This window comes from Epinephelus fuscoguttatus, linkage group LG6, assembly GCF_011397635.1.
Source record: "Epinephelus fuscoguttatus linkage group LG6, E.fuscoguttatus.final_Chr_v1".
Taxonomy (NCBI): Eukaryota; Metazoa; Chordata; class Actinopteri; order Perciformes; family Serranidae; genus Epinephelus; species Epinephelus fuscoguttatus.
The window spans coordinates 40,446,657-40,464,537 of record NC_064757.1 but is presented as its reverse complement, the minus strand read 5'-3'; the positions used below and the strand labels follow the sequence as shown (position 1 = coordinate 40,464,537).

Genomic DNA, 17,881 nt, shown 5'->3' with positions numbered 1-17,881 from the left:
TGTCTAATGTTTCATTTTGTTTTATTTTTTTCTCACTAGTCAAAGGAGGAAGTAAACAAGGTTTGTTTATTACAGTCATCCCCATTTTTCCTTTGTAGAGCTGTTCCCTCTGATCTCCCATTTAAATGCACCTCCTGAATTTAGACTATTAGCCTGTGGACACAACAGACATCCCTGTCTCACAGTCAAACTGAAACACATTAATATTGCAGGTAGTATTTGGATAAAATCAATATTGCAAACCTGAGCCGGCCCGAGACATAAGAAAACTACTTTTTAGAGCCCTGTGAGGTGTATTTGAATACAATGCCTGATAAGAAGCCATAAAGCCAATCCCAAATTTGGGGGAATTCCTTGGAAATATTTAGAAATTTTGGTAGAGCTAAAACAAATTGAGAATTTCATTTTTAATATCTGTAATATTTTATATATTTTCTGTACTTTCTGACAATTAAGTTTCAACAGATGTTTTTTGAGTGTAATTTATTGTCATGAACTAAAGACTATAGATGAGTGAGAAATTATTAAATTCTGCTAATATACTTGCATTTAACTACACATTTGCATGTGCATTATTTATTTATTTATTAAAAGGATCCCCATTAGCTGCCAGCTAGGTGATTGCTGCTGGCTGCATCCAAAGTCAGCAAGGGACTATTCATCATCTGACGCCTCGTCCACATTCTGTTTATTCCTCCAGTTACACAAAGTACCCAGCAAAGAATATGAAAAACAATCCTCTTGTTGCAGCTGCTTATGTTAAGTGTGTTCATCCCTAAAAGGTAGTTTATCAGAGGCCTTACAGGGCCATGAATAAGCTTAGTCATCTGTATAGTACACATAACAGGAAATATCTGTCTCAATTAGCTAAGTATCTGATCATTCTTTGTATAAGTTAACTGTCCTCCCAATAATTCCTGCATGGGATGAAGTCAGTGTGTAGCAGCACCGTAGCGAACACAAGCAGTAAAACATGAGACTTCCACAGGTGATGTCAGTTCTCCCCGTTGTCTTGTAGCATCCCAGTAAACCAGAGGCAATAAACATAAAGCTTTTATTAAAATCACCCACTCACCTTCACCCAATCCACCAGACAATATCACTAAAACCCACCCAAAATAAACCCTCGGACTATTTTTACCTGCTGCATACCATAATATACAATCCTGTGTCTGTGACGTTGCGGTTTTTGTTCATTATGTTTCGTTTTACTTTTCTTTTTTGTCATTTTTTTCCTCTCTGTCTTTCCTTGAAGACTGAAGCCACCGCTGCCACAAAGAAGGTACAGTTGTGTGGAAGAGAGATAAGAGAGTCCGACAAAACGTATTACCTGTAAAGGACACTTCTAATTTCAGGCAGTGATTCTAGTGAAGAGAGAGTGTGTGTGTATGTACGGGTGCCTGTGGTATTAAAAGCAGTTCTTCTTCTTAGTCATTCATTTTCCTTTGTCCCCTCAAAGTCTTGAAAAATTGCACCTAGTGAACTGAGAGTTTGTAATACCTCTGAAGAGCATGTTTAAAATGATCCACACCTAAGCCTGGAAGTCTTGTAGGAGATAGTATTTCCATAAAAGCTTATGTAAAATATTTGTACTGTGTTAACGGAGCAAACACTATTATGTCTAAGAAGGTAAAACTAAAATTCATAGCATGAATATGATTGCTCCTTCAACAGTCAAAAACAAAATTTAGATTACAAATTTGTAATATTAGAGGCCAAAAAATTGGGAAAAAAAAAAACGTCCTGCAGCTCATTACTACGTTATCTAATGGATAACAGATCAATCACTCATCGAGCAGCATGAATTTTAGTGTTAGCTAGGTAGCTGTATGCTAAGTGTTGGCTTGGACGGAAGCTTGCAGAGCCACATTTGGGACAAGATTTTGGTGTCTGCCCTCCCTGTTTAACCAATAAGATGACCAGCTGGGCAAAAATTCAAGATACAGTAAAATACTGCAAAAATCCACAGCTCTAGTTGTGCTACCTTTAATTTGCTTCCAGTTAAATATGCCTGTTTGCCCCTCTGGGACATCTTTAACCTAGCTGGGCATAAACACTAGAAGCAGGCGGAAATTGAGGCGCCTGTGACTCAGGGGTAAAGTGGGTCATCCACTAATCAGAAGATTGGAAGTTCAATCTCCAGCTCCTCCAGTCTGCCTGTCAAAGTATCCTTGGGCAAGATACTGACCCCAAGCTGCTCCCAATGGCCACTACATCAGTGTGTGAGTGCAAGTGAATGGTTACTGAGTAGCAGGTGGCACTATTTATGGTAGCCTCAGCCACCAGTGTGACATGTAGTGTAAAAGCACTCTGAGCAGTCCAAAGACTAGAAAAGCGCTATGTAAGTGCAGTCCAAATTATTGTATGTTGTGTGTTTAACATGGATAGAGCTGAAATTGTGGTTTAACAAGCAGTTGTCTTACACACTGACGTTACTTCTTGAACAATTATGGAAGCAGCACCTAGGCTCATCATTCCATTGCCAATTTTGCACCATTTAAATAAGCTCATTTTGTAAGGGTCCAACTTCAGCGCTCACATCTGGCAACCCCAGGTCTGCGAGCCAGTGGGAAGGGAGTAAGGTCACCTTGAAATGAGATGAGAAAAATGAGAAGTGATGTTAGTGCTAGTTACAAATAGGGGTGTACAATATGGACAAAAAATAATATCTTGGTATTTTGGGGGATTTTGAAGATAACGATAATTAGATGATATTCTTTTAAATATGTGTTTTAACAGCCTGAGTTATAGCTCATTAATTGTTTCTCATGGATGATATTAATGGAAAAATGTTCTTAACATTTCTTGCTGCTTTTTTACCTGCTCTCTCTGTTTGACTCTGGTGACGGCCTTTTGTAGCGTCAATTCCGGGTCCATTTGCAACTGTTCAGATAGGCGTTTGTCCCGCAGACTCACCACAAGCCTGTCCCCCACCATCTCATCATGTAGAGCCCCATAACCACAGTGCTCCGCCAGGCAGTGCAGCGGCATAATGAAACTGTCGGCCGGCTCGCCCGTTTCTTGAAGCCGCTGATTAAACTTTACTCTCTCAAAGATCACATTCTTCTGCTTGCGTCTCCAATTCAGAAGCAATGCGTAATCTGTCGAAGCGTTTAATCCATTTAGGCCAGTCTTCAGCCTTGAAGGTGAACTTTTCCGGCGGGGAGACTTGAAACTGTGCCATGTTGCTGCTTCGTTCAGCTAACTGTGGCTAGGCTAGGTAGCTCCGTAGACGTAGTCTTCCAGTACTGCAAACTTTAGCCTGACAGGCTGGGACCTATCACGACAGTTGACCCACGTCTTCCGAAGCTGCTGGAGCATCCGTGGGTGGTGTTGCTATGCTGTCTCGCTAATGTTTGTTTAGCAGCAGGCTGACCTGCCGGGAAGGTGCCAGTGAGAGATCATGTGACCACCTAGGCGTACTGAGGCGTGCTGCTGCACGCAAGTTACGTAACTCTTGTTCAGTGAATGTTTGGGGTTTCGGCCTGGTTTCAATGTGTGTTTTCAGTTGTTTTTGTGAGGTCATTTGCATACTCGATAACGTAAATTTGCACATCGTTAAAACAACAATGACAGTATTATCATTAACGATATATATATCGCCCACCCCTAGTTACAAATGCCTTCATTACCGAAGTCAACATTACTTCACAACATCGCCTCCATCTTTGTTGGCGGGTGTGTGTATTCTCAAAATCAGGAGTCAGCTTCATTTTTTTGTCCTTTCTGGGGAATTTCACAACCTTGAGTTACATTTTGATTGACATGTATTGAGGCGAACATGGCGTTTGACTGTTGTTTGACTGAAGCCCTCTTTAGTGATTCTAAGGCAAGATATGAAAGAAAAGTCACCCTGATCGGCCCTGAATCATGTCTTAGGTTGTCTAGTTATACATGATACCACTACCTTTGTGCTACCTTACAAAATGAGTAGAGTATGAGTATGAGCTAAGTACTGAACATTAACCAACTGGCCTGTAATGACCATCAAAATGCAAGACAGAACACGTGGGCTTGGAGTGTCATTGTTATAGGCTACAATTATGAGATCTGTAAATCCTCACCTGTTATGAAATGGGTTGAGCAGACATAAGTGTGATTTGACATGGGCAGACAGGGTCTGTTTTGCTTGACTCTATAGTCAGAATTTACCTGAGCCCTCTTGACGGTCGTCAGCCATGCTCTCCATCGCAGTTCCTTTACTGGTATGATATAAAACTGGAGACTTGAATTTGTCTAGTGTTGTTAGTGGTTCAGTCAGTCACCCAGCAGCTCTTCGGCATGTTGGCGTGTCTGTGTCACAAAGAAGAGAATCTAAATTTGTCACTTGGACAGGTTCGCTTCACTGCTACAAACTGTACCGAAGGTGATCTTTCCTCTACGCCATAGCCATAAAGTTGACTTTAGGAACAAAAAAGATGAAGTTATATCTGCCCAATAATACTTAAAATGTTGACTCTTTGTTTGATTGTCTTTGTCTTTTTATTTGTCTTATAGCTGATTTTTGTCACAGTTGTAGTGTTAACCCTCTCATTCAGAGTGAAGAATTGTGAAATCAACTGCCAAAGTATTTTCCTATTAACTGTCGGTCATTTTGAAGCTGTAGGAAGGTTTATTTTTTCTCTTTTTGACAGAGGTTAGTTGTCTCCACTGTTTTAAACATTCTGGATCATGAGTTTAAATTGATACTGGTCTTTTAATATAACTCACCTGAAAAAGAAAAGAGAATCAGTTGCTCTTCTGGATGACAGTGAGCATGTGATCATAAAGTGCCTGGTTTGAATCCCAAGTACAAAACTGTAAGCACTAGTTTTATCTACAATCCCACAGCTCTTGATTCATCCTCCTGTCTTATATCAGAGAGGATTTTGCCCGGTATTTTCTTTAATCTCTCAAGGACACCTCACTCACTCATGTGCACACTCACCTCCAAAAGCCCATAAAGATGTTTGGCCACGCTCGACACTTGCAGTTCACATAAACACAGCTGTACATTTCGTTTTTGGACTCAGACCAAAAAGGAGGCGGAGTGGACAGTCCAAACTTTTTCCTTCACTCAACATTTCTCAATTAAATTTCAAGATACTAAAACACTGTCACTTCAAAGTCATGACCCTCTTTTAGTCCAATTATATGTTATGGCACTTTGCCCAATGTCCTCTATCTAATAACACGGTTACACAGTTATCAATGGCACACTTTCCCCAATGACACTTTGGGATGTCTTATCGTTTGATCGTCTAGCCACTTGGCTTTTGTAACATGTGGTGCATCCCTGAGGTCCAGCATACTAATGAGCCTCAGGCTGTATCTTACTGGTTTATTGAAAGCCCATTACCAGGCTCTTCAAGGCCAGTTCGTTCCGCATGCTGCATGACCACTGAAAGATGCACTTTGACAGTAAGAATATGGATTCTTTAATGTTTTGTTCATGCCCTTTAGAATTTAATTATGAGCATCTGAATGAGAAAAAATATTCATGGCAGCCTCTGTCTTGTTGGAGATATTGTGAATTTCTTTCTTCTTGGTGAAAACAACTGCAGAGGTGTCAACAAACCGGTGTCAAAATGGCTGCAAAGGCGCCATCGCTGGCTGTTACATCTGAAATCCAATATTAACACTAATCACAAAACAACTCAGCTAAAAAAACATGAGGTTTTCTTGCTGTTATTACACAAATGCAGCCTAATCATCATATTGGCATGCGGATGTCCACCAAAACTGTATTTGATATGTTTGATAGATTCATGGCATGTGTAACCATCTGAGGGACATTTTGTACTGAAGTTCAATTGAAATGATTTTCATATTTTCTGTCACAGTTTCATCAACGTTTGAATTCATTGTCATTAAAAACTGATTCAAATGTAGGAAACAGGTGGTTCACATGAAACTTTATATTAAAATAATTTAAAGCATACCACTTTTGAATATTATTCACAGTTCAAAATGTATTGTTCTTTATGTAAGTTTATTTTGATCTAGAGTAATAGGTCACATGTCTAGAGTTCAGGGGTCGTACGTGTTGAATTATGGGGTGAGGCAGTATGGTGGCAGAGAGCGGCAACGTGGCTACAGAGCAGGGAGCCGAAGTGGTTGCAAAGGAAGTACATACGGCCCCAAATTAATAATATTCTGCACGGTCCAAGAGGTCCACACAGTAATAGTGCACCTTTATTTGGTTTTGTATCTGATTGTAATATTCATTTAAGTGGCCTGTATTGACATTTTTTGGGAGTCTCTAGAAGTAATTGGGAGATTTGAATTTCAGAACTTGTTTTTGGGATTTTTCTTTTTTGTAGTTTTCATGGTGTCTGCGGAGGAGTGAAGGAAGGAAATAAAACCTAAAAAGACATCTGTATGATGCACAGCATGATGCAGCATGCATTGAAAATTTGTCATCATTTTAAGACAAAAGTAGACGGTTTCTGGTTTAGCAGCAGTTGGCTCCATTGGCCCCATCGTGTCACTGTCACTTCTTTGTATTTTACCCTTATTTATTTGAGTCTAAATGCAAACCATTCAAAACCATGAAGACACACTGATCACACACTAGTATTGGCTGAAACTGAGTCATAAAAGTCTGACAGATCTGCACTCAAAAGTTGGATTGTGCCGTCAACCTCAAACAACTTCAGTGAATCAAAACCACTAAACCCAAAGTCCTTTTAGTAAAGTTTTTGTCTCCATGGCATGCCTATTTCTTTGTCGTTTATAATAACAATGCATCCGACTTCGAAGACTTCTGTCTTCAAAGACACACACTATATAGAGTAGAAAATGTGTTTTTAAAAAAAGGACATTCTTTATTAAAGACAATTAAATAATAGGAAAGATTAGCATTAGCAAGGATAACTGGATGTTTAACTATAATCCACTTTTTCAAACTTGATCTCCATGCCTGAACTTACAATCAGCCAAACAGGGGTCCCAGTTCCAGCAGCACGCAGGGCTGACAAAACAAAACAAAACAAAACAAAACAAAACAATAAAGCTATTAAAATCTTTCCACAAAGGCAGGTGGACTGTCTGCACTGTATTTTGGCTCCGGGGCCTCCCTGCAGCCAGTGTAGTCAGGGCTGAAGTAAACCAAGGTTGGAGGACATCAGATGCCTGACAGGTGTAGCGGCGTTTGCAGCTGAGTCTGACCTCTTAGCTTACAATTAACTGTAATTATTACAGCGGCTCTTTGACGTTGTCGCCGGTCAGATTTGCAGAGAAGGTTCCCTAGTTTGTGGTGTCCTTGTTGTCTGGCAATGCACACGCCTTAGTAAAGGGTTCTGTATGCGACATTTAGGGCATTAACATAGCAGCAAACCACTGATGTAAAGATACAGTGAAATAATGGTGTCCTGAGCAGAGAATGAAGCAATGTGACCTTTGTGCGTGTGTTGCGATTCCAGCTTCTCGTGGGTGGTTGTGGTAAGAGGTCCGGCTGCACGTACATGTGTATATGTGTGTATCCAACTGGTTAGCTCTTTGCAATCACTTTGCACTGCAGGCATACGGTGGTTACTGATATCAGGACATCATTGTCACGAAGGAGCAGCGGCCACCCTACGGTTCCCCCACTTATGGACTTAGCAACGTTAGCTGCTAGCTGTCAGCTCAGCCACTGCTAGGTTGAGAACTGTGTCCACACAACTCATACACTGAATTTTGCATAGAGTCCCTTTTCTTTATTTGATGGGACAGTTTTTTAGCATGAAAGGGGGAGAGAAAAAGAGGGGTTGACATGTAGCAAAGGGCCACAGGTTGAAATCGAACCTGCGGCCACTGTGACAAAGACATAGCCTTTATGGGACGTCAAATCTACCAAGTGAGCTACAGGGAACCCAGAGTCCCTTCCAATATGGATTATTGGGTGCTGAAAATGCATACACAGAAAACAGTCTCCACATTATCAGTGTGTAAGTGTCAGGGCTAATTTTAGATCAGTTCTTCAGCAGCTTCCTCCTTATTTCTGCCCTGAACACCAGCCTCACTGTGCTCCCCACCAGGTTTATTGTACGTTATTATTCACCAGTTTCAGCTTTCTACTCTCAAAGAGCCTGTTAACAGAAGAAAGAGTGTCAGCCTGCTGCCGTCAAATGAGTTCCACTCAATGTAAAAAATTATTTTTACTTCATATTCAGCCTCTCGTGGTATATTTTGAGCTTCGGGAAATGGCGTGCTCTTTATAACCTGAAGCGCTCTTTTCACACACTGTTGAATGGGTTTGAAGAGGCATGAATGAGCTCGCCTCCTGTTAAATCCACAAACTCTTCTCAGCTGAAAATCTTGTTTAGTCACCATCTCTGCAATTTGCATTTCAGTCAGCACTTCTTTCCTGTTTGCTGGTCTGTATACATCACTCATACTGTAAGTCGCTGTGTGTGTCTCTGACTCACTGTAGTTACAATGTCTCATCCACTGACACAGAGAAATGAATCTGGTGTTACACACTCTTACTCATCTACACACCCGAAATGTATTCCTGCACTAATACATGTACTGTGTAACGTTTGCCTTTTCAACCACAGTTCGGAACGGCTTCATACATATTTATTTTGCTGCAAACTGTGTGCACAGCTCTGCTCAAACATCCAAAAATGCACCGAGGAGATGCTGATATTGATTTGTGGAACTTCAACATGAGTTTGTTGGAAAAGTTTCAACTTGCAGCACAGAAATAGAGCTCACAACCAAGACAACCACCTTTTGGTTATTTATGCTTATGTAAGTGCAATTACTCCAGAGTGTGCTGTAGTTGCATCACTTGTCCTACAACAGAGACACTGGACTGTAACCTCTTAATATCCAGCAGACGCAGCTGTGTCTTGTTCTATCTGCAGTGCTCCTGCTAGAGCAAATCAAAGACTTTCTATCCAGTGTGTCAGACACCTTGGGCCTTATCTATCAAAGCATATCTCGATGCACAAAAAGTCTGTGTTTATTAAACATGCATACACACAAGCATGCAATAAACAAGGTTAAATCCCACCTACTGGTATTCTACACCCATCTACCTGTGCATGAACAGGCTTGTTTACAAAAATATGCCCCCAAAATGTCATACAGTGAAGAAAAACCTTTTGAGAAATATAGCCTCGAACAGTTCATCCCAAAATCAAAAGTATGTATTTTCCTTCCTACCTGTAGTGCTATTTATCAGTCTAGATTGTTTATTATTTATTTATAAAGAGCTACTTGTGAACATTTTGGTTTAGCCGAGTAGACATTAAAGGAACAGTTCTACTCCAAATCATAAGCGCATATTTTTCCTCTTATCGGTTTAGATTGTTTTGGTGTGAGTTGCCGAGTGTTGGAGATATCGGCTGTAGAGATGTCTGTCTTCTCTCTGATATAATGGAACTAGATGGCACTCGGCTTGTGGTGCTCATTTGGAAAACAGTGTCTCTTTCAAGAAATCGTGACCCAGTTACTCAAGATAATCCATTGTTGTGAGCACTTTTAATGTACAGCAGGAACTGTTTTCTCTCTACCGAACTACACCTTCCAGTCGCATCACTGCGTGGAAGGAAGTGTGCATCTACTCATGGGTGAGAGGCTTGTGTTTCATAATAGTATGAAATGTACAGTAGATATTAATGGCATCCTTCTAGGTGAGCTACCAGTAGATGAATGCCTTCTTCTACCCCGTGAAACAGCTATCAGTTGTAGTTCAATAGAGAAAAAATAGTTCCAATATGCAACTGCTCATAACAAGGTCCGTGAATTATCTTGAGTAACTGGGTCATGATTCCTGGAAAGAGACATTGCTGTTGAGTTTTTAAATGCATTTTTTGGTACTTTGAGCTCCACAAGCTGACTGCTATCTAGTTCCATTATACTGGAGAGAAGGCAGACATCTCTACAGCTGACATCCCCAACATTCGGCAACTCACACCAAAACACTCTAGACTGATGAACAGCACCACAGGTGAGTGGGAAGAATATGCATTTTTGATTTAGGGTAGAGCTGTCCCTTAAATGCAGAACTACTTGTCGTGAGAAACGGAGAAAGATAAAGAACACAGTCATCATGACAGTAAGGTCGATGTAGAGCTAAATAACAGTCGGGTTAGGGTTAGACCAAAAATGTTCAAAAGTTTCACTAAAAAATGTTTTTTGTTTTTACAGTTGTCTCAATTAAATACAGTGTTACCCAGATGTAATAGTTATTTTTTGACCACACAGTTGAACATCTTGAACAGATTCATAGGATTCTTTGTGTGGAAATGAGCATATGCACAATTTTGTACTTAAACACAGTTGGTTACTGAGGCTCCTGCTCTGCTTAGGGCCCTATTATTATGCTAACATTTAATATTAGTTTTTAGTTGTTAATCACAGTTGAGATAAAGAACCACAGCTTTTAATACACATATAGGCAAACTTTAGTTGTCTTGTTTGTATCAAAGGCAGTTTCTTCGCAGCAGTGTACAAGTACTGTGTAGTTGATAGACCTAGTATAGTTTAAAAAAGTAAAATTCTTATTTTGCTTTTTATTTTTTGATTTTTTTTAAATCCAATCAGTGTGTGTTACTGAGTTATATTTAGGTGTTTCAGGTCTTTCTGGGCCAGATAGGCAGACAGATAAAGAGGGGTAGAACACCAAAAGAAAACGGCAAGATAAAATGTAAATAAGTGAACCTCGCTCAAGAGGAGCTGGATGCTCAAGTTCAACTTTACTGTCATGTATACAGTGACAGTTCTTGTGCTCTGTGGCACTCTCTGCCTCACACAAAGGGTGCATATCCCCAGACAACAACAAACAGTAAACATCACATACAATTTGAATTTAGAGAACATACAACACAGTGATACATTACAGCAACAGTGCAGTGTGTATGGATGCGTCAACTGTTCTGCAGTCTGACTGTCTGAGGAAAGCAGCTGTTACTGAGACAGGTGTTGTGTGTGATTTGATGCTCCTGTAGCATTGTTTCGATGGAAGGAGTGAGAACAAAGCACGAGTGAGGTGGCTTGTGTCCTTAATTTATGGTCGTTCTGTGCCTACATTGTAGTAGTCAGGTTGCAGCAGACATTGTAACCGCTGCATCAAGTTGACCTTTCAGTTTTTCAGCTCTCCAGTCGTGGCTGTATATAACTGATGTTAAAGGCTTTGAATAACCTGTTATCTCCTCCTGTTCATTTCTGTGTGTTTTGTAGCTGGATACAGAGGCGGCTGACATCCTCAATGAGCTGCAGGTGAAGCTCAACACCTTCTTGGACAACTTCAGCACTGTGTTTGCCAAAAGGTGCACACTCACACACACACACACACACACACACACCATACTCCATGGATGTCTGAAAAACAAGTCTCTGTGAGCCCTGCAGAAGTTTTCTCGTCTAACTCTGTCTCTGTCTCTGGCTCTTCTCTCTCCAGTTTCCAGACTCGTATTAATGGCTGCATGCGTCAGATGGCTGAGATCCTGTACCAGATCAAAGGCCCCCCCAACCATAACACTGCAGAGGCAGACGCTGACACCATGCTGAGGCCCCTCATGGAGTTCTTGGACGGGAAGTAAGTCAAAGCATGACACACTCACAGTGACTCCTGATGTCCAGTAAGCTGCTGGCAGACGACTGCACCAGTGACTTTTACTGTAAATTACTGTTACTCATAAAACCACTAATTTAATGAATGAACTCAGTCGCGTAGTTCTGTAAAGATCATCAAGTACATTTTGGTCAATTTTGGACAATATGTTACCAATAATGGGTTATAGAACAACATCCAGTTAAAATGCAATGGAAAAAAACTGATGATAAATAAACAGGTAAAACAAATTCATTGGAAAATTTAGAAACATCAACGCTGACCGAGGGTGCTAATTTTTTTTTTTTTTTTTTTTTTTTTTGATCCTTTAAAAGTGCATTAAATTCCCCCATAGTAATCAGCTCTGACTATTTCTGCTCCGTCTGTACATTATTTCAGGAAGAAGGGGCAGCGTGTTTAAAAGCTTTTTGCTGTTTTTAGTTCTCTTCGAATTTTGGGACCAACATCTGTAGAACATTGTGAAAGCATAGTCCATATTGATTTTGGTCTTTACACAAGTTTGTAAAGTCTTGGGACTGCTGTGAAACTGTGTCTACTTGGGGCAACAAAAAAAAGTTTGTCTTGGTTCCGTCTGTACAATAGACAATTTGGAAAGGACTGCAGAGGAGATAGGAAGGTAACCTCTCACCAGGCTGAGATCAATGCAAAAGAAGTCAATTCATTCAAGACATCTGTGCTCAAAAATGTGCTCATATGAATGAAAAAGTCTGTGGACATACAGAGATGGCCATTTAGAAGCAGCATACAGTTTGCAGTGATGCCAGAAATTTCCACAGCCACTAATAAAACGTAGAAACAAGATCCTAGTTTTATAGACACATAAAGTCAAGTGTCATCTGCATAACAATGGAGAGAGATTTTATGATTGAATATTAATTTACCCAAAGGAAGCATGTAAATACAGAGTAAAAGAGGACCCAGGACAGAGCCTTAAGGTACTCCATAGTGCATAATGGCAATAGATGATAAGTTACCAAGAGTAACCATAAACTTTCTGTCTGATAGATAGGGGATGAACCATTTGAGAGCAGTGTCTGCTACTCCTACAGTGTCTCTCAGTGGCAGATTAAGGTGCTGTAATCAACTGTATCAAAAGCAGGACTTAAGTCAACTAGGATCAGGGCCCACCCTCAACCAGCATCAGCAGCAAGCAGGAGATCATTGGTTACCTTAAGTCAGTGGTTATCAATTGGTGGATTGCGGATACATTTTGAATGGACTGTAAGTGACTTGGAAACGTGTCAAGTTTGTGAGAAAACACACTTTATTTTTAAGTACAGTAAATTCCCAGCACAGAGCTTTTATTTTGAAGTGTGTCTCTCTGCTGTAGAGGGAGTGACTAATGGACAGCTACTTGACAGAGACATCAAACTAGCTCAATGACATGGCCTAATGCAAGTATGGGACTGAAAGTATTCAGCTGTGTGGACCTTGAACTAATGACTGAGGAGAAATCTGGACCCCATGGCTGGACCAGTTGGGAACCACTGCCCAAAGTCATGGAGTCTCAGTGCTGTGTTTGTACTAAAAGCCAGATTAGAACCTTTCAAAAATATCATGTTGGCTCATGTGGGTAGTTATTTTTTGTAGACACAGGTCAGGTGCATTCATATAAAAAATAACACCAACCCCGGGTCAAAACAATCCATTTGAACTTATAACATTTTATTGTGTCATTATATTTTACTATTTTGTGCAGCATTTAGGGCACAAACACCTTCAATGACCACTGTACAAGACAGTTTGACGAGACAAGTTTTAGCTCATATGTTTGGTGTTTGTGTGTGATGCAGTCTCAGTATCTTTGCTGACATCTGTGAGAAGACTGTGCTGAAGAGGATCCTGAAGGATCTGTGGAAGATCGTCCTGAGCAGCCTGGAGAAGACCATCGTCCTGCCTCAGAGCAACGACAGCCTGGTACGTACAGTCTGAACCCTGACCATCATTACTACATGCCTTAACCCAACTCCATCTCTAAACTAAACCCAGTTGACCCTTCCCTAAGTCCCATCCCCGGATGCAGACTGGCCAATCATAACGTAGCATCGTGTAGGCACAGACCAGGGTCTGACAACAACACAACTGTGCTCCATTGACTCTAAAGCAGTTGTTTCAGATTTCCTTCATTTTCAGGCTGGTTTTGTGGATCTGGAGCTAAATGTTGTGCCTGGGGCACGTCGCGTATTAATGATACTCGTTACCTGGAGAGGTTGGAAAAAGATAAACGTTTCTTCCCTGTTCCAAAACCAAAATCAAACCCTGAAAAGTGTTGGGATCCCCAGAGATCCCTGCTGGCGTCAGCACGGGGGCGAAGCCAAACATCATTCATCTGCACACACTGCGATGCCACACAGCTGGTTCAATATCAGCAAAGTTTCCCTTTATATTCATTGTCTTGTGTGGCGATCAGCAGTGATGTGGTGGTTCACTTTTACACTGTGATCTGTAGCCTATAGTTCGGCTTTAGCTTCTAACTATCTTTGTCTTTTTAACCTGTTGTTGCTGCTGAGTCAGTTTGACATCCTGGATATATCCTTCAAACACAGACTGTAGACCCCTCTGTCTGCTTCTCTCTGGAATCACTGTTTCCAAAAAATATGAAAATATTTCTTCAGGGAGTGCAGTTAGTTACAGTGTGGGATTCTCCACCAATTTAGCACTGCATTCTCATATCATTGTCAGACTCACTATGGATTTTTTCTTGTTTTTTAATGGATCAGAATCGACAAAGCAGAACCAGAGACATCATCTATTTTATTCTACACATTTTTCTTCTTTGTCAAAACCAGTCCTCTACTGCAAACATGTCAATCATAAGGTCTCAAACTGGTCCTCGCAAAGATAAAAGAACAAAAGCACAGACAGAAGATAATGAAAAAGCAGTTGCATAATGAGTAATCCATATTCCGTATTTCTCTTCTTCTGTCAGATGTCTTTACAGTCATCACAAGTCCAGCTTTACATACTGATGAGAGAATTCAGGGGACAGTGAAGGAGATTGAAACACACACAGTTATTAAAGGACAAAATTTGTGCATGTGTCTGCCCGTTCACTACAAATATCAGTCAATCTTGTTTATTTTCTTCATTGATTTCCATGTAATGACTTTTTCAAAATGATGTTTTTGTCCCATGGTGATTGAGCAGCAGGCACAGACTGTCTTTGAAAACTCTTCTTTTTGGTAACATCTGAAAATCGGCCACTGAACGGCAACAGTTTCGAACTCACAAAGAGAATTTACATACAGTCATATTCACATTCAACATCCATGTTTGTGTGTTGTTGTGTCTTCAAACAGCAAAGCTCGTGAATTTTTTAAACATACTTTCAATGAATGAAATATGTCAACAAAGTCTGTGCAAGTTGATTATAACAGAAGAAGGGAATGAATGGAAGGCACTGTAGTATATCTACAGTATATTGGATTCTAGTAGTGTCAGCTGCTGTGCTCTACCTCCGCCTAGTGGTGGATGTCCGCAGGTGTGTTTCTCTTTTGCAAAATGTTGGAATGATCTTAACATGATTTGTTCCAGTTTTGATTTCTTCCTTAAATATGTAAATCATGTCGAATTACTGCATTTTGTCTTTTGTACAGAGAATTGTGATGTACAATGAAGCATGAAAAAGTCATATGAAGTCTCAATATAATCCCTCCTCATCCACTTCTTTCTCTCTCCTCCTCCTCCCCCTCTGCAGGGTGCTCAGCTCCTCACAGCAGCTAAAGGACTGTCTAATCTCAAGGTAACACACGCAGAGAGTTGAAAAAGGAGTTTTATTTTTCTGAAGGGACATTTGAAAGCCTGGATTTTGGTTTTGCTGCTCCTCGCCATGTTGTTTGTTATTGAAGCCAGAGCAGAGAGTCGGAGTCTCAAGAGAAGCAATTACCTCACACGTGTTTTTACCCCGTAATGGCTTATTGATAGAAGAAATTATTTCAAAACTGCCACCAAAACATTTAGAAGAATTAAAATTGGCCACAAAGACCGCAAGTTCTTGCAGAAGAAAGCTGTTGAAGTGGTTCACAGGATTCCCACAAACACATTTTCGTGGACAAAATGAACATGACTTTTGAAGGGCCCATAATAAGAATTTCATTTCTGAAAAGCATGCACTTTACTGTGTCTGCTGTACTTGACGGCTTGGTTACGTTACTTTTTCCACACACACATGCAGGAGAGTCTTGCCTCCTATAACAAATGCCGCCACACCACGTCACATATACGCATAACATCTAAAAGCAGAGGGCTTGGCCTGTTTTACGCAGACTTTATTATTCCCACCAGGAGCAATTTGTGGCCTTGCACACATACTGTAACACATCATAGAGTAACATGTAGACACATAAAAAAAAAACATAAATAAAGAATATGCCAAAGAGTTGAATGGAATAAAGGAATCTATAAATAATAAACGTAAATAGACATATTATCATAAAAGAGATAAAAAATAAATAAATAAATAAAAATTTACAGATGATTTAAAAGACAAATAGCAGAGGGAATAAAATATTTTGAATACCAGTTAGTTTTACAAGCAGATAAATCATAACAACGCCATGACAGCAACAGAGAAAATTTCCCTGCAAGAACACGTCCAGAAGAAGCTACAGTAGTTGTGGCTGGTTTTCTGGAGGATTTGCTGATTGCAGAAAAAGGTCAAGTCCCACTGTGTCACTATGGTGATCTTAGAGCAGATTTTAACAGTGCTGTTTAGACTGTTTCTGTCTGTCATTGTGAGGCTGTGAAACCAGCAGATAAGGAGGCTCTCAATAAAAGACTAATAAAAATAGCAGAGGATGACGGGACTGACGGAGAAGGAATCTATTTTATGGAGAAGGTGAATTCTCTGTTGCCTCGCTTCACAGTATCTGCAGTGTTTACATCAAGTTTAAGAATACTGAGGAACTAAAAAACACTGTCGTAAGTGGGGAAACACCAGAGGCAGGATAAAAACTCAAAATAGAAAAACAATTTTAAATCTGCCAATAAATAAATGAATAGATAAGTACCAAAACAGAAGAATATGCCAGCTAAAAAAAACCCAGATTAATAAGAATAGATAAATACACAATAATAATAAATACAAAATTAAAAAAAGACATAAAGTCCAATTAAAAGCCAGGCTAAAAAGGTAGGTCTTGAGTTTGCTTTTAAAAACATTAAAATTCTCTTCAGCCCTCAGGTCTTCAGGAAGGCTGTTCCACAGACGTGGACCATAGTTATGAAATGACTATGAAATGACCGTGGGTTTTTGATCTAACTTTGGGGATGATTAAAAGGCCACTACCAGAAGACCTGAGGGTTCTGGAGGGTCCATTCGATAAATAGGTTGACCTAAGGCCATTAAGAGCTTTACTAACCAATAAAAGGATCTAAAGATCAATCAAACCATCCGTTTATAAACTCTCACACAACTCATGCAGTGTAATCCAGGTCTCATTTTTCCAGTTGTGTGCTCAGTACATTTCAAACAGACAGCCCTGTCCGACGTGGAACTGAACTGAAAGTGAAATTTATCTATGCTCTCCTCAAAGCCAGACTCGGCAGCTGCTGGTCTATCAGCGCCTATCAGTTAGTTAGTTTGTGTTATTGTGTGAGTTTGATGTTTAAACTGTCAGTTAGATTCACCAAAGTATTAAAGTATCCTTTGACGCAGCATGCAAGACGGTACATAAAGCTGGCAGTCTGAAGACTAGTTAGACTTGGTAAAATCTGGATGTTGAAAGTAAATTGAAGACGTATTTCCCTCCTTTACTGATGAAGTCTCTGAAACGTGTCACCCAAAACAGTCAGTGTAGATGTACTGATGAGGGATCATTGGTCTGTTAAATGGATTCATACTGTCACTGTATTTAAGTGAGCACAAACAGACTACTCAAAACTATGCTAAATTACAAAGATCTTTAATCATGTTTTTTCCAGTTTCTGATTCATTTTTATTTATTTATTTTGAGTGTTGGTCTTATGAGGAAATTTTATCTGACATCAGTCTGTGAACTCTTGTTGCTGCAGGGAGGTGGAGAAGCCAAAACCTTGACGCCCAAACAGTGTGTGATTATCGACGCAGGGCTGGAGACCATCAAGGTAGGTGGAGTCCTGCACAGTCACATGTCAGGCAAGGAAAAACATGGAAAATGTGTGGAAAACATCTGGTCAATTTTGAGACATTTATATGATTTTTTTGCTTTATAGAAAATGCAAGATGAGGGTAAAAAGTAATGTTTTTTCTGTACCATTCATGAACAGGACAAACTGAAACTTCTAACAGCTGTTTTATCAAAATATAAAAACATATCCAGCATGCTCAATACTTTCACTTTTTAACTGTGAGAT

The 17,881-nt window shown here is 40.1% G+C and overlaps 1 protein-coding gene across 1 annotated transcript in view; it reads left to right on the top strand.

The window, feature by feature from the left end:
* LOC125890162 (protein unc-13 homolog B-like) overlaps positions 1-17,881 on the top strand; it is a 309,728-nt gene that overhangs the window by 285,218 nt on the left and 6,629 nt on the right. The window contains exons 32-36 of the mRNA XM_049578657.1: positions 11,155-11,243; positions 11,375-11,512; positions 13,342-13,465; positions 15,246-15,290; positions 17,561-17,632. Of these exons, the coding sequence (XP_049434614.1) occupies positions 11,155-11,243; positions 11,375-11,512; positions 13,342-13,465; positions 15,246-15,290; positions 17,561-17,632 (468 nt within the window). The remainder of the gene's footprint in view (positions 1-11,154; positions 11,244-11,374; positions 11,513-13,341; positions 13,466-15,245; positions 15,291-17,560; positions 17,633-17,881) is intronic.